At 45.0% G+C, this 24,437-nt stretch overlaps 1 protein-coding gene across 1 annotated transcript in view; it reads right to left on the reverse strand.

Moving 5' to 3' along the window:
• Window positions 1–24,437, reverse strand: part of LOC138304300 (serine protease 33-like) — a 229,764-nt gene that overhangs the window by 17,587 nt on the left and 187,740 nt on the right. Inside the window, exon 4 of the mRNA XM_069244252.1 lies at window positions 9,910–10,181. Coding sequence (XP_069100353.1) covers window positions 9,910–10,181 — 272 coding nt within the window. The remainder of the gene's footprint in view (window positions 1–9,909; window positions 10,182–24,437) is intronic.

Below are 24,437 nucleotides of genomic sequence, written 5' to 3' on the forward strand. Positions count from 1 at the left end.
CTCCGTTCTCTTCTTTTTGTTCTCAGGCCTCCAATCTTCTCTTGGTAAGCCTCCAACTGCTATTGTGTTAAACCTCCAGGTTCCAGTCTTTTCTCTTCTCTGGCCTCCAGTCTGCTGCCTTTCATAGCTTCCTAGTTTGGTCTCTCAAATAGCTTTTAGTCTACTTTCCTGCATTGTCTGCAGTACTCTACTTTTCATGGACCCTGGCCTTCTGTTTTCTTTAGTTTACAAAGAGCTCTTTTTGTATGTTTCCAGTATAATGTGTTGCTTGAAGTACAGTTCGCTCTTGAAAGGTTTCTATTCTGTTTATTGACCTCCAGCCTTCTTGCACCATCTGTCATGAGTCTTCTCTTTGCTCTGTCTTCTGTCTTGGTCATTCTCCATTCTGCTGTCTTCTCTGGCCTCCATTCTACACTTTTTGCCTCAGGAGCAATACTTCCAGCCTTCATTCTTGCTAGTCCATCTGTCCCCTTGCTCTCCTGGCCTCTACTCTTCTTTTCACTGGCCTCTAACAGTGTGTCTACCTGCTCCTCCAGGCGGTTTACTGGAATTATGTGGCATGGAAGGACCAAATTATGTGTCAGGATTGACTAAACTGTACAGCAATAAAAGGCAAAATATGCAGCATAATAACGCGCATTTTGTGATATTTTAACTGCATGATTTTTTAGTTTTTGCACGTTAGCTAAGTACGTTTTGATCCGTTTGAACTACAAACAATATTGCTGTTTTACAATCTGCGGATTATGCATCACATGATGGATTATGGTGCAAATGTAGCAAATCCTACATCATATTGAAAATGCTATTGTGGTAAAATTGCTTAATTTCAGTGACCCTGGCTCTGGTCTGCAATCTGCTATGGCTTACCCTTAGTTAACATGCTTGGCCACCAGCCTGCACTTTTCTCACTTCCAGCCTCTTTCCACTTTCTGCCTTCCCCTTTTCCCACCACTATCCTCCTCTCTTTACTCAACTTCAGAATGCTTTCTTTTCTCACAACCATCTTTCTCTCTTTCTAGTCCACCAATCTCTCTCCTCCTGAGCATCTAGTGTGCTCATGCTCACTTGTTCTCTGAGTAGTTTTTCTCCCATGTTTGCCCTTGCCAAATAGGCTTTGTTTTCTTTAATAGAGGAAGGTGACAATTAATAAATAGACTTTTCTTGCCTTCATAAATACAAGGTGGGCATAACCTAGAGGTAGAGGTCACTCATGCAAACTGATTACCTCTGTATGCTCTGATTCAGCAGAGCTAATGAACAATTCCCGTGCACTGTTCACATACGGGTTCACCCTTATTTACACAGTAAATAGATTTAAGCACATAAAATGTCATGTATAAAACAAGGGCTACAAAACACTGGGTGCCAACTGCGACCAGTATTTTTACAATCAGTGTTGAATTTTGTGAACCGAACAATGTACTAATAAAAGTTTTCTGTCTTTTGAAATGGGATTAGTACACGTTAAAAACCTATTTTGTGGTTGCAGACACATCTATTTTTCTATTCACAGTTTTTGCGACCACAAAATAGGTTTGTGCATTAGGTCCATATTTATTTAGTATTGAACATTTAAAAACGCACATCCAAAATCTTTTTTTCAATTGTAAACACATATATCAGTGTTCAAATGGACAGACATGGAATTTACACAAAGCAAGGGAGTCGCACAAAAACAGTTGTTGTTCTACATGCAGACAAGTAAATACTTAGGGGCATTTTTATGACTCCCTAGTGTCACCTTGCATTGCCGTAGCGTCAATGTTTTTACGCTAAGGCGGAGGTAAGGAGGACTTTTTCCTGTGCTGTATTTAAAAAGTGGTGCAATGTTCGATTCCGCCACTTTGTAAACCCTTGCGCCACCTTATACTTGCACCAGTCATTACGTTGCAAGGGGTGCATTCTGACACAGGGAGGCCTGAACAAATGGTGCAATGAAATTTAAAACATTTCTAGCAATGGTGGTATAGTTGTGAAGGTGGTGGTGATAGTAGGACTACTGGTGCTGGTGGTGAAAGTGGTAATAATGTAAGTGATAACAGTAATGTTACTAGTACAGGGGTTGGCAGTGATAGTGGTGGTAGTAGTAGTTCTGGTGGTGGCAGTCTTAGGCTAAATTGATAGTTATAGCGGTAGTGATGGTGGTAAGGATGGCAGCAGCAGTGGTGATGGTGGTGTAATTCGTGATAGTGGCGTTCATAGTGATGGGAACTGTGGTAATAGTGGTAGTGATGGTTGTGTTAAGGATTTTGGAAACATTTGTGAAAACAGTGGTTTTTGCAAAGTGAAGATCCGTATCACAAAACATTACAATCATACACTGCCCATTGGATGACTATTGCAGTCACTAAACATTTCTTGGAGAAAGTCCATAGTGAGGATTCTTTCAAATGGACAATTATTTATAAAGAAGGGCCACTCTCTTCAATCCTTGACTTCAATCAATTTCTTTATATGAACAAGGCTGAATCTTTAGATTGTGGACCCGTATCAATTGCCTGAATAGTAATATTCTCTGGACCAGCCTGTCATTAACCACTGCCATACTCTTCATGTCCCTACATTACCTTGTGGATGCGTTCCCTATGAAGTTGTTTCAGAAAAGGTGATTCATGACAAAACTCTAATTAAGCTGTCCAATACAACTTTTCTAGACAAGTCACTATTGATGTCTCATGGTCATGGGCAACACAGTAGCCTTGTATCCTACATGAAAACTCCCACAATGCTACTTGTATATTTACTGTACATAGCTGCAAGCAATTTTCAGGGTTTAGTGCCATACCAATAGGTCCCTTTCGTGTGGAGCGCACAAGCGCTTCCTACCTGTTGTCATCTATTCTGTGGGCTTTAGCCACACCCATCCCACGCCCATCACTTTCATTTGTTCATGGGCTTGCCTTTCAAAATCCCCTTTATTTCATTTGTCAAAGGCATGCATACATCATGGCTTTTCCGGTGTTTAGCCCTCCTCGAGATCACCGGCCAACTACTGTTAACATACGCAGCTTCCATGTTTTACGCATGGCTTCTAGACTACTTTTTTCTTATTGTTAGGCCAAGCTTCTGTTTTGTCCCTCCCCTTTGCGCTCCATGGTGCTCCAAGGTTGCAACCTTTCCATTGGTCTGGCATTTGTGGAGGAATGCGAGCAAGGCGTGTGTATCATTGGCATCACTGCTCCTCGCTACTGTGTGTTGGGGCAATTGTTGGCTCGTGCCACCGGGTCTGCTTCAGTGAGCACTCGCCACCTTCCCCTCAGTCACCGCAGAGGAGCCGCCATGGCTGGGCCTCAGTTACAGTACACTGCCAGGCTTCTTTTTTTTGGGGGGGGGTAAGGGCAGTTAATGAAATTGTCCTATTTAGCACACCTTCCTGCTGTCCTGACAAACCAAACTGTGGGAGGTTCCTGTGTAGCATTTGTGATTGCTATCGTATCTCACCCCACAACAGAGACCAAAAGCACCAGATAGCATTAACAGGAAATGCCTGAATAGAGCTTTGGCTCATTAGGAACCGCAAGTCTCGCATTTACACCGGTGACAAGAGCAGATGTATATCAGTGCAATACATGCCACTCTAGCTTCCCAGTTGTTACTAACCTCAAGTATTTTTTCTTTTGTCTGCTCTCTGTGGCTGCCATGGCGCTCACATGGAGTAAACCCGATCAACGCAAACTCGATCGATGGTATTGGAGCTCTGCTTCCATTTTTTACACTCTTACCTAATAAGAGTAACTCCATTTTTGCTTTTGGCTTTTTATTTGCATGATCTGTAGGTTACCGGATTACCTTCTCGAATAATGCATGTTAAATATTTATGTATTTGTTTTTATTAGTTCTAGTGCTTCCAGGCACATCAGAAAGCATTTTCTTTCCAGGTCCTAAGGTGTGTTGAGAGCAACGTCACCTATCATGCCCAAGCAAGCCGTAGAGGGGTGGTACTGTGTCCACTGTGAGAACTGAGGTCTCTGTGGAGTCAGAAGCAGGGGGTAGGGAGCGTGGACAGAACAAAGGGTCAACAGGGCACATAGCAGAGACCTCAAGTTACTTAATAGTCGAGATTTGACCGGGAGATGGAAAGGCAAAGCCGTTCTCTCGTCAGAAAAAACACTAATCAGCAGAGTTATTTAGACATTTTTACATTATATGCACTCAGTGATCTGCCTAGTACACGTTCTTTGCAGCAGTCATATTAACCTTCTGCGCTACCTTATCATGAGTCCAAGCTTCCACTAGGCAAAAAGTACGTTCGCTCTCCAGAAAGAACATAAATCGCCAGAGTTATTTAGATAACTTTATATTATGTGCTTTGTGATTTGCCTAGTACACGTTCTTTGCATCTTGCACATTAACCCTCTGTGCTACCTTACAATGAGTCCAAGCTTCCATTAGACAAAAGTACATGCTCTCTCCAGAAAGAACAGAAACCCTCTGTGTTACTTTATAATGAGTCCAAGCTTCAACTAGAACAAACTATGTTAAAACTACAGCAGGTACATTAACCCTTTGTGCTACCTTCTGATGATTCCAAGCTTCCTTTACACAAAAGTATGTTCTCTCTCAAGAAAGAACATTAATCACCATAGTTATTTTGACATTTTTACATTAGATGCACTCTAAACAGAAAAAAACGTCACAAATGGACAAAACACAGTTGTAACAGTGAGCTGAAGGCACAGAGAGTAGCTGGACATGGAATATATAGGCCAGATATAGCTCTAAAATGATGTTGCCTCGGTATTTAGTGCTTTAACATTTATATGCAGCAACCGTGTTACTGCATAGCACTTTAAAGCTATTTTCTGCTTTGAAGATGTTTGTTTTTTGGGGCCTCCAGGAATAATTAGTTATTTGTTTGAGTGCAATATTACAATCTTCCTGAACTCCTTAATAAATACCTTTGAAATTTGTGCACTGCAGCCGCTACCAAACCCTGTGCAGGCAGCCAACCCCAGCTCATGAGCTGTAGCTACAGTGCGTGATGGAAACAGTCAGGTAAGGTGCTGAAATCCTGGCTTTGACATTTTTTTACTGTGATACACTACTATTCAAGAGGGCATTCCAACTGTAACATTGTAAACTTGGAAACCAGCACGTGGAGTAGTAATCATAGAGTTTTCAAGCTCTCTAGTTCAAAACATGATTCACTCGTTTAGTTTGTTTCTGCTTTGCATTCTGGGACTTGTAGTTTTATTTTTAGAATGTATTGTAGGCTGGAAACCAGTCCTTGTAGTAGTATTCATAGAGTTGTCCAGCTCCCCAGTTCGATGCGTGATTCACTCATTTACTTTATGTTTCTGCTTTGCATTCTGGGTCTTGTAGATTTATTTTTATAACGTGATACAAGCTGCGACTACAAAGCAGAAACTTGACTAGATGAACTATACATGTTTGAGTCTGTGAAACTTGAGAAGTATGTGTGTGTATTTATAGAACTAACCTTGAGGAGAGCTTGCAGTTGATTATGCTGTACAATGGTCAATATTTTAAAGCTAATATTTCAGTTCAAGACTGACGATCATTAATATCATGTGAGGTGGCTCTACTCAAGCATGTGAAAAATCATGGGCATTTTGTTTGACTCCTCAGACTGCAGTAAAGGGACAGTGAGCCAGTAAGCACGCATTCTTGGAGTACAATTATTTATTCATTGCCCGAGGGCAATGCCGCCTATACAAATTGCCAAGTAAATATATTTTGCACCTGGGAGTAGTTTGTGTTTTAAGGGCCTTGTTTAAAAAAATATTCCAGTAGGCCTACTAGCCCTTTAGTTATATGCAGGGCCACTTGAATGATATGGCAGAAAGGCCCAAAATGTGGCATGGTTGACCAATTAATGTGACAAAAGAGTCCAGTTATGCATTTACAATACAAATAGCTCCAACTAAAGTAAATGCAAGACCTATTGCATTGCAAATGCTTGTTGGAGATAAGACCAAATCTTTAGAGTCAAACAACCTCTTTTGAGGTATAACAGTCACTTTTATCTGCACTTCACATTCTCTAACCTCTTTAGTATTGTGACCATCAAGTAGTATGCAGGATTAACGTCGTTGACTTTGACACTGAATTACCAACCCCTACTCCCAGTTGTGACTGCAAGGATTCAGTTATGAGGTTTTAATTATTATTATTAGGCTTTTGTAAAGCTCAGGGCTGCTCAAAGAGTGACCCAGCGCTAGCAGATAGGTAATCACTGATCAGCAAACACATTTCTGAAAGCTAGTTTCACCAGCCACGTTTTGAGATTGATTTGAAAGAACCTTCATTTTCAGATTCAAAGGAAGAGCATTCCAGCTTGAGATGGCCAAGGCCCAGAAAGAGAATCACCCCATTTTTTCTTTATAGTTTTTGGCATCAAAGGATCGCCGAGTTTGAATTGGAAGCTAGTGTAAAACTCTATTAGCCAGACAGCAAGGGCCAGACTGGTAGAAGGTTCTGTGCGCAAGCACCAGAACCCTGAAGTGGACACTCTCTCAGTTCGACAACCAATTCAACTCCTTTAGGTGCAGACAAATGCAATTGTGTTTACGGAGTTCTAACAGCAATCAAGCCGCTGCGTGCTACACCAACTGGAGTCTCTTCAGTTGGTGTACTGGTAGACTACAGAATAAAGCTTTAGCATGATCCATGCATGAGGTGTTGAGAGCATGAATTACTGTCTGGAAGTATGAGGGAACCAAAAATAGAAATTTTTAAAAAAATGGAGAAGGTGCAAGCACACTACCACCACACTATTCACTGGGGAGACAAAAATCTAACTTATTATCAAGTGTTGAGCATATGTTTGATTAATGTAGTAATGTGTCATATTAAGGGTTATGCATTATGTATTAGCTTTATTAATTGTAGGCCTTAACTTAGCGGAGGTCTTGGCCTAGTGGCATGGCCTCATGTCAAGCTGTATTTCTTAATGTTTAATAATATGGCTGTTCGGAAAATTAAACTGTGATTTTCCACTGTGCTGTCTAAATGTGCTTGTAGAACCGATTGCTAGAAGATGCTGTTCTTGCTAAATGTAACATTATGAATGTAATATGTGTAAGACTGACTTTCTCAGGAGAAGAATGGAGACACCGACTGGAGTATAAGCTGCAACAATATTGTTACCTGACAAGGCAAATGATGAGGACATTACAAGAGAAGCCAATCAGTGACATGTGAATGGAGTAGTGGTAGAATTCATAGATATGAAATTTTAGTTTTATTGGACAAAGTGTGAACATGCGATCCCTTGACCAATAGGGACTTGAGAAGTAGTTTTAGGGAATTTAACTTAACAGGACTGCACTGAGAAGAAGCCAGCATTGCGCATTTGCCTTTTGCCACCGCCATAATTTCTTGAGCGTCTAGACAAGAGATGTGCTTAACTTTATTGCTTAAAGACTTTGCAGTTTTCTGGACTTTGATGCTGAATCCTGATGCCTTGCTGACTGAACTGATGTCCTGTTGACGAAGACTATCTTATCTTGCCGATACAAACCCAGGAGAGGTATATGGATTTCTAAATGTGACTTTCAATGTGTGTTTGCTTTTTTTCTTTCGAGGTACCAACCGCACTGTTTTGATATAGCCATAGCTAGATGCTTTTCCAAATTTGTGTTTGCCAAATTGTTTTGCATGAAGCCCAACATGCTGATGCTGATCTGGTGTTAGTTAAGGATTCTCACTAATGAAAGTCTACTATAAGGAATAACATTTGATGTTATGATGAAGCTCATTAAATTGTTCCTTGTAGGGGATGTTTGACCCATTACACTTTTATTGTATGTACACTACACTGGCACCTTCTGGTTCACTACCACTCGATGGAAATGCAAAACACACGTTCTCAAATACAGGTTTGCAATTGTGGTGATTCTGATGATACAGTGGGTAGAAGTGGGGAAACTGATGTCCCTGAGAAGGTGGATTCACTGCTGGCCTGGCCTTGCCGCCAGCTGAATGATTTCTGCTATGCATTTGGTAAGGTGGTACTGCCACCACATTAGTACAATGCAAAGCCTTGAAGGGATTTGATTTCTGAAGCATCAAACAAATGTTTATTTAAAGTGGCACAATATTACATGGACCAGGGAACAAAAGAGTGCAAATTATTACAGGAAGTAGACACTATTACTTGATGATTCATTAGATTGAGTGTAATAGATGGTAAAAAATCATAAAGGTTTGGCTCTTTCTCGCTCTTGTGCAAGGTGGAGGTGGTGCAGAGGGAATCAGAAGCTGCCTTCGGTCTTGGTAAGGTGATGGTAAGCTGCCTTTAGTCTTGTTGAGGTGATGGTACGTAATGTGTACTGAACTTACCGTTAGGCAAGGTGGTGAGGGAAAGCAGCATGGCACAACTCCTGAACTTGAGAAATGTGTGGACTGTGGAGCAAAAAGTTTCCCCACATTTGGTCAAGGCGAGGGTAGTACCCTTGTGAAACATGGCAATTTCTCTAATCCGGGTGGAGTCAACTACGACTCCATGCTGCTTTACAGGGCCAGGCACACTTACATTTCCGTATATATCACAGCCCTCAGGGTGTATGTGTAGACCCCCTAGTCCATGCTAGGTCAGGAGGGGTGAAATGAAGGTAATTCATTTTTTTATTGATCCTCATACTGTAGGAGAGGTTGAGAAGAGATCTGGGGAAGGGAGCAGGTCTTGGCTCTCATGAATAATGTAACACTGGCTTCCCTGCTGAGCTAATTCTTTGTTTTTCTATTCCTTGTGTTTTGAAACATTTTCTTGCAGGGAAAAACCATTGTTAAGGAAGGCAGGATTGCTCGCTTCCTGGACTCGATCTTAGGGCACTGTTTTTGCAGGCAGAGTGAGTTGCTTGTGTGAGAAGTGGGCAGTGCTACTGGGGTAAGAGGGAGGTGCCAATAGGGGAAGTGGTCAATGAAATAATTGAGCTTTTCTATCTATCTATCTATCTATCTATCTATCTATCTATCTATCTATCTATCTATCTATCTATCTATCTATCTATCTATCTATCTATCTTAATATATATGTATATTACCCTACCTGTCTATTAATCTATCTACCTATCTTAATATATATTACCCAGTGGCAGTCCCCACTTAGTAGTTACAGTTAGAACTACGTTAAGAAATAAATTTTTTGGTTTGCTAATAATTTTGGCGCTGTTCAACAAATCTTCACAAATCTTTACTGAAAAAAAATTCACTCACTTCAGCTCCTTTCTGGAAACTTTCAGGGTGATCTGTGAAGTAGGGCCAAGAAAAAGGAGGGTCCCAAAACACATTTTCCCTATGTAATTTTCCCTACAAAATTTAGATAATAGGACAGCCAAAACGGCTGAATGGAAGTGCACCAAATATGGCAGAAAACTAGATCCTTACCAGGCAGTATGCTTTTCGTGATTTGGTGTGAATCTATTCAGCCATCTTAGAGAAATTAAGCTCCCAAATTTATAGATATCTTGTGACGCAGTACTGCTGAGGGAGTACACAGAGAGTACAGCTGTACTGAATGGTGAATAAAGCATATTGATTGGCTGGATCTGAGGAACCCAAACCGGTCTTGCGGAACTGAGGGCTGTGATAGGTCTCAGTCTACATGTCTAAAAAATACATATAAGGGGGCAGGGTAGGTGTACCCTGACACAATGGCCCTTGTGAGTGGGTTCCTGAGGGACCCACCTGGGGTGAAAGTGATTTGTTTCCCACATCACCGCAGACTTGCTGTACTACCAAGTGAATACATGAGGGAGTACCAAGGTACTCAATAGCAAGGGGTACCCTTGACATCCTGGCCTATGTGGGGAGGGTCCCTGTGAGGTGGTCCCTGCCATATTTGCCACATGCTTGAAACTGAAAGAGTTGTTTTAGTGAGGCACAGCTCCTGTTTTTTGGGCCATAACTCTTAGAAATCCACTCCCCCCAAAACATACTCACTTGTAGAGCCAATGTCACCCCAGCCAGTGACCCAGCAGTCTAATCCAGATGGAAAGTAGTTTGAGGAGTCTGGCAGACAGATGGGCAGGATGAAATCTGAAAAGCTCACAGTTTCTTCCAGCTCCAACAGCATGATGTCACCGGGCCCTCCTTCTTGAGCATAGAGTGAATTGACTATGACATTCTTGACTGCGTAACATGCAGAGTTGGGGTTGGGGAGTGACAGTTGGTACATTCCCAGGCACACCCTGTAGCTGGACATAGGATAGTCCCTGAAAATATAAACAAAAAAATCAAACAGCTTTATCACGATATGAAAGTGAGTCAATATTTTTCAATCAATTCTTAAAACAACATTGTAATTCAGACCTTGGCATAAAATTGGCACTTTCAATATCCCAGTTTTAAGGTTTAGTTCAGAATTCAGTCAAACTAAAATTAATGAAACAAAAAGTAATCAATTAATGTATTTTCATTATAATTTCATTGGCAGTGAGTACTCGAAAAAATAAATTATAGTGGGCATTGTAAGAAAGCTACTCAGTTAGATCTTTTAGACACCACAAGCATACACATCCAAATCAGCAGTTAATAGTTCACCTCTGAATCTTGGGAACAGAGGATGGGATTGAGAGTAGGTGAGGCGATTTAAGTGGTCCTAAAAGCTCCTGTGAAAAGACCAATCTTAAGACTTTTTTGATTTTTAAATTGACCTCATAAGATTTAAGGGCGTGAGTTTTAAAGTTGTTACCTGAACTGCAGGTTTGTTCCCTCCAGCAAACACTTATTTAGGTTTCGCCAGACACATATTTAGTTGTCAGCCAGATCTTTTGTCAGGAACAAAAAAACACACTTTGAAAGACGCTTTGGGTCAGCCACTTGCGGGATTGGGTGCTTTGGGTCTAACCCTTTCAACCATTACTTGATGAATATTTCATTCACATTGTGCATTAGTCCAAGAAAGTCATGCTTTGCTGTGATTGGACCTTAAGTGTATGAACCCACCTTTGGAGTACTTCTGTGAATGCCTTTGCCCTGCAATGGATGGGCATTGTTTTAATATCAATTAGCATGGCATCAGAGCAGAAGTATCTTTATAAATAGGAAAAAAACAAAAGTGTAATTTACAGGCTCCTTCGTGCTTCAGCTTCTTCCCTGGCCAGCCAGAAGAGATGGGACTCGGTAGCACTGTCTGCTGCATGCCAGACAGACCTTTGCTCCCTCAGATTCCTACCTAGTAGAAAACAAGATTGGCTGAATGCTATTTTTTTAAATGAGGGATTCTTATGGCTTCCATATGTGCATCTTAATCTCTTGCTGTTCTTTTAATGAATTACTAAAAATACCATCTTCTATTCACTCAAAAAGGAGCTCTGACATAAAAGTAGTAGACATTTCACAAAACGGCATCTATATTTGTCAACGTTAGAACTATGTAATATTATCCACTATAGATGTCAGGAAAAAAGTATTGTCATTTTGCATTTATATAATAGTTAATAATCATTGTTGTTAAACAAGTGAATTGAACTAGTATCCTAAAACTACTTAACATAGCAAGGGAAAATTACACTTCCAAGAAGGTGATATGGTCATTTATTTCTGTGTAGTCCTTACTTTGTCTATTGCTGGTCTGTTGATTCAGCCCTGAGCTCTGATTGTCTTCCTGACATGTAGGCTGCACTTTTGCAACATCCCATGCCTGTCTATGGCTAGGCTCCCAAAGTTTTCATTGCCTTTGCCTGGAGAAAGAGGATTGTATCCTTAGAGCTCCACAGTTGCATTTCAAATGCCATAACATGCTCAGGGGTATCCCTAATGCTGCTCCATTGTATCTCTGAAACAAATGGGGCATTGGCCACAGCACATCAGAGCTGTGTGCAAGGGTTTGAGTTTGTATATGTAATCAAAAATATTGGTTGAAACTAAAGTGGGCATTTAAGTGTCTTTTAACCACAAAAGGAGATTGCTGATCCTGAAACTGGAAGTAGTTGACCAGAAGCTTTGACTGGATCCTAATTCATAAGTCATAGTTGTTAAAGTTTGAAGGGCCAAATGAAAAGTCAGGATAACAGTCTCACCAGGAGCTGGGTACCCAGCGCAGAGGTACACACCTCTTCACCATTCCCATCCCAACAGACTCCCCTCAAAGATCAGACTTATGAACTTTACTCCAGCTTAGTGAAATTCAGTGGTTAGATTGGTGAATTTGGCGAGATAGTCCACCTGCATTCCCAAAAAATATTCCAGCTTTATTCTCCAATGTGACATTCAGGCTGTTAGCACGTCTGACCTTAATAAGTAAACTTACAAGGGGACGCGAATAGGTCGATGAACCTTTTGACTCACAATTAAGATGTTCTTACCATAGATTCAGTACATAATCAATACACGATAATCAATAATCATTAGTAATCAATAAATCAATAATTAATGGAGTCAGTAATTGTCAGGCTCCATGACCTTTCAGTCATGAATAACCACACCTTTAGTAAAAGTTTAGAATGTTTATTTCCCTATATTAACAATGCTAAGGTCATGTAGATTAATCTCAAAATCAGATGAAACACAGACAGAAACAACACTGGTTGTCCAAAGCGGCAGAAGAAACATAATCTAATCAAAGCTTGAACAACAACACATTCTAAAGTTATGGGGCAAATCAATAGCAAAGTCAGCTGTCTAAATGTTATGATGTACTTGAAGTTCCGCAGAGAAATTTGTCCAACATTAGTCCCTGTTATCATAAGTCATTCGTGAGGATCCTTAATCAACATTAGATTAGCATCAGCATGTTGGGCTTCATGCAAAACAATTTAGTAACACAAATTTGGAAAAACATCTAACTATGGTAGAGCCATAGACAAAACAGCACAGTTGGTACCTAGAAAGAAAAGCAAATATGCATAATAATCACAATTTGGATATACCTATCCTCAGAGTGGATCAGCTAAGCAGAATCAGTCTTCGTCCTCAGGACAACAGTCGATCAGCTAGGCATCAGGATTCAGCATCAGAATTTAAAAGGGCAAAATCTTTAAGCATTAAAGTTAAGCATGTCTCTTGTCAAGACACATAAGAAAGTAGTAACCTCTCAGTCAGGAAAAAAATGCGCAATGAGCTGTCTTCTCTCAGAATGACCCTCTCATCTCTCTGCGGTGTCGTTAAGTCAAACTTACCTAAACTTTCCCCCAAATCCCTATTGGTCAGCTAATAGTATGTTTACACTCTGTCCAATAAAACTAAAATCCCAAATCTATGAATTCTAATATTACTTCATTCACATATCATTGATATGTTTGTCTTGCGATGTCCTCATCATCTGGCTTGTCAGGTAACAATATTGTTGCAGCTTCTACTCTAGTCAGTATCTTCTTTGTTATTGTCCTGGGAAACTCAGCCTCACACACATTACACATAAAATGTTGCATTAGCAAGAACATCATGTCCTAGCAGTCGTTCACATGAGAAGCTTCCGTTATGAGCACATTTAAGCAATACAATAGAAATTCACAGTTTAACTTTTCTCTGGTCAGCTATTTTACTAAATGCTAAGAAATACAGCTTTACATGAGGCCTGGTAAGTAGGCCATGACATTCGCTAAGTTAAGGCCTACAATTAATAATGCTAAAGCTTACTGCATAACCCTTAATTTAATATGACATATTACTGCATTAGTCTAACAGATATTCAACAATTCATAAGTATTAAATCATTGATTAGTACATTTCATTAACATTGGTGGTCATTCTTCGTAATCACATTTTCAAATGCCTGCATTATTTTTCTACGTTATTTTATTTTCTACATAGACTTATTATTCAAAATACATAAACATTCATTAATAATTTTCATTGAAACACCTGCACTAGCAATCCCTCCTCTGATGACTAAATATGTCATCACACTAACTATTACCCACACATTTTTTGCATCAGCTAAAATTCTGTCAATTCAATCCCTTCATAATTTAATTTCCCCTGTACATTTTTTTCCTTTTCTTTTCTTCCCTCCTCTGATTATTCTTTTACCTTTTCATTTTAATTCTTTTGCATAATTTGCATAATCACCATACCCAAAATAGACAAACCACAACAAATGATATCTCCCTGTAATATTTTCAATCGAATCCCATTCCAGATGTCGCTGAGCCAATTTCCCACTGAAGCATACCCCTTGCCAACCTTTTCCCAAACACCTGGTTCTTTCAATTATTTCAAATCAGCACTTGCATTAGTCAGATTAGTAAGTAAGTCTCGTATCTCTTTGCTATTATCTGGTATATACGAACAGCAATGCCTAAAATTAATCATTCTACAGACTCCACCATCTTTCGCTAAAAGAATGTCTAATGCAAGACAATTTTGAAGAGTCAGCAGCTAATTCAGTATCTATCAGGAGTGTGGCCCCTGAAAAATTTGTCAGCATGTTGTCCACAATAGTAGACAACTTTCAAATCTTTATTAAATTCAGAATGACTCGCACTGAAGGAATCACTGCTCCAAATATATCTCCACCTATAGCAGAAGAGGACTCCACTCTCTGTCTCTTATGATGTAATTCAGTCACTTTCGGAAACTTTTTCAAATCCTCCATTTGATAAATCTTTGGGAAAATTATCCCCAAATATCATGTCCCATACCATCCTATTGGAAGACAGTAATGACCATTAAGTCCTCAAATGAAGTAAATCCCTGGAATAGCAGGGTTCTGTCCGTTCAACATAAATGTCCATTTACTCTGAAACAAAAACACATGCCTACATTCACTCGTTCCCACAAATAAAGTGTCAATACGCAATTTAGGCCTATATATACAAAGTTTTCCTATGTGTTGTGCATTTAAAGCTATTTTCCGTTGTGTTTTAATTGTACTAGAAGCATAATCATTCTTGTAAGTCCTTTTCTCTAAGCCTTTTTCTAATTTCTCTTTTAATGCCTTTCTCCTGTCAAATGTGTGATCTAAGAAGCTTTTCTCTAAAGTTGTAAGCAAGCATGTCAAATTATTGTGGTGTGCATACGTTGTGCCAAACGTCAATGTAGGTTCAAAGAAACCTCTAATTATTACTATGTCATTATCCTTAGCTACTTTACTACAATACCTAATTATAGGAACAAATGAAAACACAACATCGTAGTTTGAGTGAAAGTATTGAATGCACTCCTGGTTATAAAATCTTGTTAGTAACAGACTACAGCTTATCCCGTAAGTTAAAGGCAGACTATGATAGGTGGCTCCTTCCTCAACTGATGAAAGAATCTGTGTACACACAAAGCAACTCTTTGCATCCAATTTCTCAACATACTCACTCAGCAAGCGATAGAAAACATTAGATGAAAGTTCTCCCTGCGCATTAGTATCCTCATGCAAATATTTCTCATCGAACCTAAACTTCTCTAATGCCGTTAGTGCAGTATTCGTCTCAAAAGCGGAAGTATGGTTGGCTTCCCTTTCATCGAGAACAGACATTCCCTCAATCAACACCACAAACAATATGCCACACATAATCGCCAAACCAATGCTCATATATTTACAGCACCTAGCATCCCTGCCTTGTTGACTAATGTTACTCATGATCTGTAAAGAATCAGAAAGCAAAAGAAATTTAGAAAAACTTGCAGCAAAATAAAAAATAGACAACTCTTCTTTCAGCAGTTCAATTTCGCTTCCACGATCCCTTGTCAAAATCGGTTGGCAGCTTTGTCAAAATCAGGTTTCAAAAGTCAAATCAGGTTATCAATGTCTCTCCCGGTTATTTTTCAACAGTCTCTTTTCTAAAAAAAAAAAAATTTCTCAAATTGTTTCAACAGTTCAGTTCATCAGCTTCCTTCATGTGCCGAAGTACTGACCCAGAACTTCTCTATCAAAACAAAAAGACATAAACTCTTGCTGCCATTCGTTTGTAGTTACATACGCCCATTCAACACCTGTGTATCTTTGACTTGCTATTCTCTTTCTTTTCAATTTTCAATCACCATTCAACTCTCCTTTACTTAGGTCTTCTCTTCTTGTGGTATCTATTTCTTCTTCGATTGTTGGTTCAACGGCCACTTCTTTCCCTTTCTCCACTTGTGACTCCGGCCACGTATATCCTTTCAGTGGACTCTTTGTCAGTGTTCTTTTCAGAGTCGAATTTGAACCCTCTCCTTTTTCTGTCGTGTTTTCTCTTGACGGACCTGCAACCGGTTCAGGAGGAGTCAGATCACAATGACTTTGATCCACCTCAACTCCTTCCCATTAGGGTCTGGCAATTGCTCTGCTTGTCTCTCAAGATTGTCTGCTTCTGGGAAAGCCCTCCTCTGACTAGGCTCTCCTGCTGCCTCAATTGAGATAGGCTATCCGTCGCCATCCTTGAGGTCTCCTTCCTTGTCTCTCACAGGAGCGACTGAACCGTCCTGAATGGGCTCTTATCTGGTCTCAGTTACCCTTTGTTCTCCTTCCAGCCCTGAGACTTGGTACTCTCAACAATGCTTCTTCGTGATCCAGTGGACATGCCACTTTCTTTGTGCAACTTGCATGAATCCAGTTTGGAATTCCAACACACTTCACAGCTGTGGAAGTTGTCAAAACTACCTGATAAGGTCCCTTCCAACGAGGCTCCAAACACATCTTTCTCACGTGCTTTTGGATCACAACCCAGTCCCCAGCTCTCCGGTTGTGTCCTGGGACATGGATCGGTGGCTGTGTGGTGGCTTCCACCTGCTGAGAAAAAGAGCAAACCACATCAGCCAGACCTTTGCAGTAATCCAACACCATATCATCTGTAATGTTGACAAGTGCATTTGCAGGCACTGCTGGTAACCTCATTGCTCTGCCCATGAGGATTTCATGCAGCGACAATCCTGTCTTCCTGTCAGGTGTATTTCTCATTGAGATCAACACTAAAGGTGATGCGTCAGGCCATTTCAAATTCGTGGACGCACACATCTTTGCAACTCTTGACTACAATGTACCATTCATCTGTTCCACTAGTCCTGAATGCAACTTCTGCTCAATGTTCAATGCTGCACACAGTAATTTAATTACTTAATTGTTAAAGTGACTTCACCTAAGTGATTCTAAAGAGATCGGAAACCCGAAACGTGGTATCAGTTCCCTAAGCAGAAGTTTTGCTACTGTGAGACTATCATTTCTTTGTGTATGATACGCCTCAATCCAATTACTAAAGATGCAAACAATCACCAACACATATCTCAAACCTCCACACACAGGTATCGCAATAAAATCCATTTGCATTCTGCTGAATGAACCTCCCGCTCTTCCAATGTGGCTCAAATTAACCCCTGTGCCTTTCCCTGCATTTAGCTGTTGGCAAATGACACATTGATGGCAAACTGCTTCAGCAACTTATCTAAACTTTGGGTTGAACCAATCATGTTTGAACAAACAAATCATTGCATCCCTCCCAATATGTGCTTGACAATGATAGTACCTCGCCATTTGAGACAACAAGCTATTCGGCAAAACCAACTGACTCTCTTCGGAAACCCACAATTCATCTTGTTTTTGCACATTGCACACATTTCATTTTGCTCCATGAACGTTTTTCCTCCCTGTCAACATTATTCTCCAAAGCTTTAAATTCTTCCAAACTGTCAATTATTTTCAATGCATACCTTGTACAAGTTTCGTCTTCTTTAGGTAACAATTCCCACTTGACTTTGAACGATATTCAGTTCAATGCCAAAACCTTGCGACTTGATCCGAAAATCCATTTCCCAATGACACAGAGTCCTGTGACTTCAGATGTGCACAGCATTTTACCACAGCAATCTTTTCAGGCATTTGAATAGCATGTAACAATTCTTTAATTCTCTCACTATTTCTTACTGGTGAACCAGAAGAGGTCAGAAAACCTCTCTGTGACGACAGCTGACCAAAATCATGGACTCCTCCAAATCCTTATTGGCTATCCGTATAGATTGTAACGTTCAAATAAGCAGAAACATGGCACGCTCTAGTAAGGGCTACCAGTTCTGCTACTTGAGCTGAATACACTCCTCGAACCCAAGAAGCTTCAAAGGTACCTGTAATTGTGCACACAGTATATCCTGCTCTTAGTGTCCCTGTAGTGTCTCGCAGACAAGAACCATCAACAAAGATAATTTGGTCATTTTCTTCCAATCAGATATCTCTATTGTCAGATCTTGGTTTTGTGCACAAATCAGTTACTTCAATACAATCATGCTCAACATCTTCCTCTTTTTCAATTTCAGCATTTTCACTCGGAAGTAAGGTTGCTGGGTTCAGCACTGTACATCTTTTTAATGATACATTTGGTGACCCTAGAATACTCGTTTCCTATCTAGTCAATCTTGCTCCAGTCAAATATAGGGTTTTCACCCTTGTCAGTAGAATCTCAATACAGTAGAGTGAGGGACCATTACAGTCAGGGGATGTCCCATCACAATGCCTTCACACTGTGTAAGGCTCTGACCAACTGCTGCAACTGTGCGCAAACAACCGGGTAACGCTGCTACGACTGGGTCCAAAGTAGATGAAAAATATACTACTGGGCAGTTCACACTTCCATGGACCTATGTCAAGACAGACAAAGAACATGCATCACGCTCATGACAAAACAATGTGAAAGGTTTGTGTGTAATCAGGCATACCCAATGCTGGAGCCCTGCACAAACTCTCTCTCAATTCGGTGAACGCTTTCATTTCATCGTGGTCTAACACTAAGGCTCAGTTACTTCCTTATGAGTCAACTTCTGCAATGGTCTTGAAATGACTGAAAAATGTGGAATCCAGTGGCGACAATAACCCACCATTCCCAAAAACATCTTGACATCTCTCTGTGTAGTTGGATGATTTATCTGCATTATGGTTGTAATTCTTTCTCTGGATATCTTTCTTGAACCCTTCTCAATCTGGTGACCCAAATATTTCACTATTTTCTGACAGTACTGCAATTTCAGCAGAGACACTTTGGGGGTGATTCTAACCCTGGCGGTCGGTGATAAAGCGGCGGCCAACCCGCCAACAGGCCGGCGGTCGAAAAAATGGAATTCTGACCCTGGCGGGAACCGCCAACACAGCCCGCCACATTAACACTCCGACCGCCGCGGCGATGCAGACAAACAGCGTGGCGGTCACCGCCAACAGGCAGGCGGCAGACAATGTACCGCCCACACTATCACAACTCACCAATCCGCCACCTTTTCCGGGGAGGGAGCCCCGCCGATAAAAACACGGCGGAAACAGACTACGAACGGGAAAACGCGCACCAAAACACACTCCACGAGGAAGGAGGACAGTATGGAACCCGAATTAAACATCCTACCTGCTCTCGTCTACCTTCTCATCTACCACGAGTACGAACTCCGGCGCAGACGACAACGGTGAGTACTGCACCTACGACACACGGGAGGGGGGAGGAGGGAAGCTTACGGCACACACATATGCGACCCCCCCCCCCAAACTATGTACACACTAATGCAGAGCAACAATGCACAGTGACACCACCCAAACCCCCCTTAAGAATGCAAAGACAGAAATAAATTGGGACGAAAATTTTATATAAAAAATAGACTCTGATATGGAGCGGTCAACTACGCAAAATATCCATAACAAAATGATACTATATACACTGCCATGGAGAACCGAGGCAATTAGTCCTGTACATGAAAGTTAAATGGAACAGTCCGTGGGCTACAGTGTAGCGACACAAGGGCAAAGCCCACACAGGAGACCTGAGTCCTTTGGAGAGAACACTGCAGGGGCATCTGATGAAAAAATTACAGGCACCTCAGGGGGAAGGGAAGGGGGAGGCGCCACATGAGTCCACGACACCAGATCCACGAAGGGGCCACCAGGCCCATTGATGTATCCTGGGGAGTGCAAAGCCACAGTCTCTCAAGTCTCTCCAGTGGGTGGGTTGCCCACTTCACCATCCTGGGGAGTGCAAAGCCACAGTCTCTCAAGTCTCTACAGTGGGTGGGTTGCCCACTTAACCATCCTGGGGAGTGCAAAGCCACAGTCTCTCAAGTCTCTACAGTGGGTGGGTTGCCCACTTCACCATCCTGGGGAGTGCAAAGCCACAGTCCATCTGGTGGATGACAGTGTCCACTGCTCAAGGAGGAGGCATGGTGGGCACAGTGAACCATAAACAGTGCTTGACAGGAAGGGCCCAGCGGAGCGGTGCTTGAGACAGCGGGGCCCAGCGGAGCGGTGCTTGACAGGAAGGGCCCAGCGGAGCGGTGCTTGACAGGAAGGGCCCAGCGGAGCGGTGCTTGAGACGGCGGGGCCCAGCAGAGCGGTGCATGACAGGAAGGGCCCAGCGGAGCGGTGCTTGAGACGGCGGGGCCCAGTGGAGCGGTGCTTGAGACGGCGGGGCCCAGCGGAGCGGTGCTTGAGACGGCGGGGCCCAGCGGAGCGGTGCATGACTGGAAGGGCCCAGCGGAGCGGTGCTTGAGACGGCGGGGCCCAGCGGAGCGGTGCTTGAGACAGCGGGGCCCAGCGGAGCGGTGCTTGACAGGAAGGGCCCAGCGGTGCGGTGCTTGAGACGGCGGGGCCCAGCGGAGCGGTGCATGAGAGGAAGGGCCCAGCGGAGCGGTGCTTGAGACGGTGGGGCCCAGCGGAGCGGTGCTTGAGACGGTGGGGCCCAGCGGAGCGGTGCTTGAGACGGCGGGGCCCAGCGGAGCGGTGCTTGAGACGGCGGGGCCCAGCGGAGCGGTGCTTGAGACGGCTGGGCCCAGCGGAGCGGTGCTTGACAGGAAGGGCCCAGCGGAGCGGTGCTTGAGACAGCGGGGCCCAGCGGAGCGGTGCTTGACAGGAAGGGCCCAGCGGTGCGGTGCTTGAGACGGCGGGGCCCAGCGGAGCGGTGCATGAGAGGAAGGGCCCAGCGGAGCGGTGCTTGAGACGGTGGGGCCCAGCGGAGCGGTGCTTGAGACGGCGGGGCCCAGCGGAGCGGTGCTTGAGACGGCGGGGCCCAGCGGAGCGGTGCTTGAGACGGCGGGGCCCAGCGGAGCGGTGCTTGACAGGAAGGGCCCAGCGGAGCGGTGCTTGAGTCGGCGGGGCCCAGCGGAGCGGTGCATGACAGGAAGGGCCCAGCGGAGCGGTGCTTAAGACGGCGGGGCCCAGCGGAGCGGTGCTTGAGACGGCGGGCCCTGTTCAGCGGTGCTCTTCTCCACGGCGGGCCCTGTTCAGCGGTGCCTATCTTCACGGCAGGCCCTGTTCAGCGGTGCTCTTCTCCACGGCGGGCCCTGTTCAGCGGTGCCTATCTTCACGGCGGGCCCTGTTCAGCGGTGCTCTTCTCCACGGCAGGCCCTGTTCAGCGGTGCTCTTCTCCACGGCGGGCCCTGTTCAGCGGTGCTCTTCTCCACGGCGGGCCCTGTTCAGCGGTGCTCTTCTCCACGGCGGGCCCTGTTCAGCGGTGCTCTTCTCCACGGCGGGCCCTGTTCAGCAGTGCACATCCAGTAGGTCAAGGGAGCCAGACCTGGCCTGGACTCCCTGCTCAGTCGCCCTCCGACCGTGATGCTTCTGGACCCTTCGGGGATGGAGTCCTGGGCCCTTTGGTGTCCTCCTTTCCAGCTGGGATGTGGCATGTGGGGCCCACCTGCTCCGCGCTCCTGCTGCCTGACTTCTCCGCCCTGCTGCCCTTACGCTCCTTAGATGGGGCTCTCGGGCCCTTGCCTCCCCTAGATGATGTGGCTGGTGAAGTGGGCGAAGTTAGCTCCTTGGGGGCAGCCGTGTCAGTCCTCGCACGGCGGCCCTTGTGTTTCCTGGTCCTCTTGCCGGGGGGGGGGCTGGATGTGTCCTTGCTGCTGATGGAGGTGTCACTGCTGGCAAAGGGTGGACTCCAGAACCCATGCACAACAGTGACACCCGAAGCTGGGCTGGTGGTGGCTGTGGTGCTCTTGGGACTCTTTGCAGATGGAGGGGGTAGGTCATCGTAGGGAAAGAGGTCAAGATTAGCCAGGAAAACATTTTTAGGGCCAAGGTAAAGGGTAGGAGAAGTGGTGATGGGAGTGGAGGAAGAGGATGTGGTTGTAGGAGAGTCAGGTGTGCTGTCATTGGGTGAAGGTGCTGGTGCTGTAGGCTGTCGTGAGGTGGATGTCTGTTGGGTGGGTGGCTGCCTGCGTTTGTGTGTCTTGGAAGAGGGGGTGACAGACACAGTGGGAGAGGACACAGGGGACGTGTAAATGGCAGTGGGGGTGGTGACTGCACGCGTGCGGACTGTACAGGAGGGTGTGGTGGTGATGGAAGCACTGGCTGATGTTGGTGTGCATGCAGGTGTGAGTGTAGACGTCACAGGGAGGGAGGAGGGAGACGAGGAGGAGGGGGACACAGGGGTGGCAGTGACTGTTGGAATGTCTGCATCTGGGTGTTGCTTGGGTGAGTGTTTGTGGGATCTGTGGTGCTTGTGTCTGGATGAGCTGCCCTTGGGTGTTGAGGTGTGTGCAGGCTGGTCAGATGGTGTGGATGGGATAGGCTGAGGAACAGGAGACAGAGACAGGCTGGAGGCAGTCAGAAGAGGGAGGCTGGAAACAGGGACAATGGCTGCCGTCAGTGCTGAGGCCAGAGCAGTGAACGATCGTTGATGGGCAGCCTGACCCGAATGAATGCCCTCCAGGTAGGCATTGCTTCGATGCACCTCCCTTTCTACCCCCTGGATGGCATTCAAAAGGGTAGTCTGCCCAACAATGAGCGTCCTCACAAGGTCAATGAGCTCCGCACTGAGGGCAGCAGGGGTGACAGGGGCAGGGGCTAAGGTGCCTGGGGCGAAGGAGACGCCCGCCTTCCTGGGCGAGCGGGCACGGAGCGTAGGCTGAGGGGCTGCAGGAAGGGCGGGGCTGGTGCGCTGGGTGGCGGCTGTACCTGTAGAGGTGGGGCTCCCGGATGTTTCCGCCACCGCTAGGGAGCACCCATCCGAGGACGTGTCTGTGTCACTGCTCTCACCACCGGTCCCCGTTGTGGTGCTCCCTTCGCCCTCCGTATCACTGGTGCCCTCAGTGTCTGTTCCTGGGCCCACCGGGGCCTTGTGACTTGCAGCACCCTCGTGCTCCGATGCCAAATCTCCTCCGCCTGATGATGCTAATGCACACATGCACAAGAAGATGAAGAAGAAGGGGGGGGGAGAAAAAAGAAGACCAGGTTGAGTGCATGCAATGTCAACACCGTTGGCGGAGAGGACAGACACAGGAGCCTCATGCACTAAGCCGCGCATTCGGGGTACACTACTCAGTACTTCTGACTAAGACAACAGGTCAAGAGAGGACAAACGCGCAGATGTGTGAGGCTGGACTATCAATAGCTGTACTTGTCACCCTACAGAGGTGGGGGCCGGGAGCACAGGGCCATGCCTAAGGGAGAGGACTACACTACAGAAAGCGCCCTGGCCTAATGTCACCCACAACCCTCCTCCCCCACCCAGACGCCTCCACTGCGCAGAAAGATAGCAGAATGTGCTGATACTCACCCCCTTGTGTCTGCTGTGATGCTCTCAAGCGCCCATCCAAATCAGGGTAGGCCACCGCCAGGATCCGGGACATCAGGGGGGTCAGGGTACGACTGGCACCCCTCCTAGGTTGGGAGGCCATCCCCAGCAGTGACTCGGCGGATGTCCTCCCACCTCTTGCTGCAGTGGGTGCCCCGTCTGACGTGGACCCCCAGGGCCCGGACTTCCTTGGCGATGGCACGCCAAATCTCGACTTTCTGATGGGCGCTGACCTATGTGACATGTACAGGGTGGGAAGGAAACATTCATCAACTTACTGCATGTTAGATGTGATTGGCCCCCCCTCCCCAACCTTGCCATATGGCACATGCTCTCATCTGTCGTGCGTTGCACTCCTCATTCGCCCCCCACCCCACCAACTTACATCCACCCCACTCCACACAGGCATCGCCCATTCCATGTGCACCCGGTGTACTTACCTGTTGGTCTGGAGGACCGTAGAGTAACGCATACTGGGGGAGGACCCCATCCACGAGCTTCTCCAACTCTTCAGACGTGAAGGCAGGGGCCCTTTCCCCAGTCGCAGCAGCCATTGTCACTTCCAGACCGAGGTCACAGCAGCACTTGCAGTGTAGGTCCTCTCCTGTGGATGATCAGGTCTCGAGTGATTAGGCAGATAGAAAATGGCGGTCACGCCCGCGGCGGTGCGTACCGCGGCGGTGCGTACCGCTACCGCCGGCGCACATCGTCATTGGCTCCTGAAACCCATAGCATTCAATGTTAACCAATGCGGCTCCGTGTAGCGGTCTTCGACCGCCTACTGCCACGGTGTGCTCCGCCTGCGCATTGACCTCACATCCCATTGTCCCACTTCACAGGTCAGGCAGCCGCCATTTCAAGGGCCCACATGGCATAATTTCTACTGCGACACACAGGCCTAGGCCTTGCATTGCCACACATACACGCCTTTCAAAACATAGATAACCGTGTGCTATGCAAGCTGTGGTGAACGTACCAGTGATTGGCTTGACTCTGTGCTCCATGTTGTCATTCCTAGGCACCGTCCGCTGGGACTTGCGAGGAGAAGGATGAATCCTCGCATGTACCGACCGCTGGTGGACC

This window comes from Pleurodeles waltl, chromosome 7 (genome assembly GCF_031143425.1).
Source record: "Pleurodeles waltl isolate 20211129_DDA chromosome 7, aPleWal1.hap1.20221129, whole genome shotgun sequence".
NCBI lineage: Eukaryota > Metazoa > Chordata > Amphibia > Caudata > Salamandridae > Pleurodeles > Pleurodeles waltl.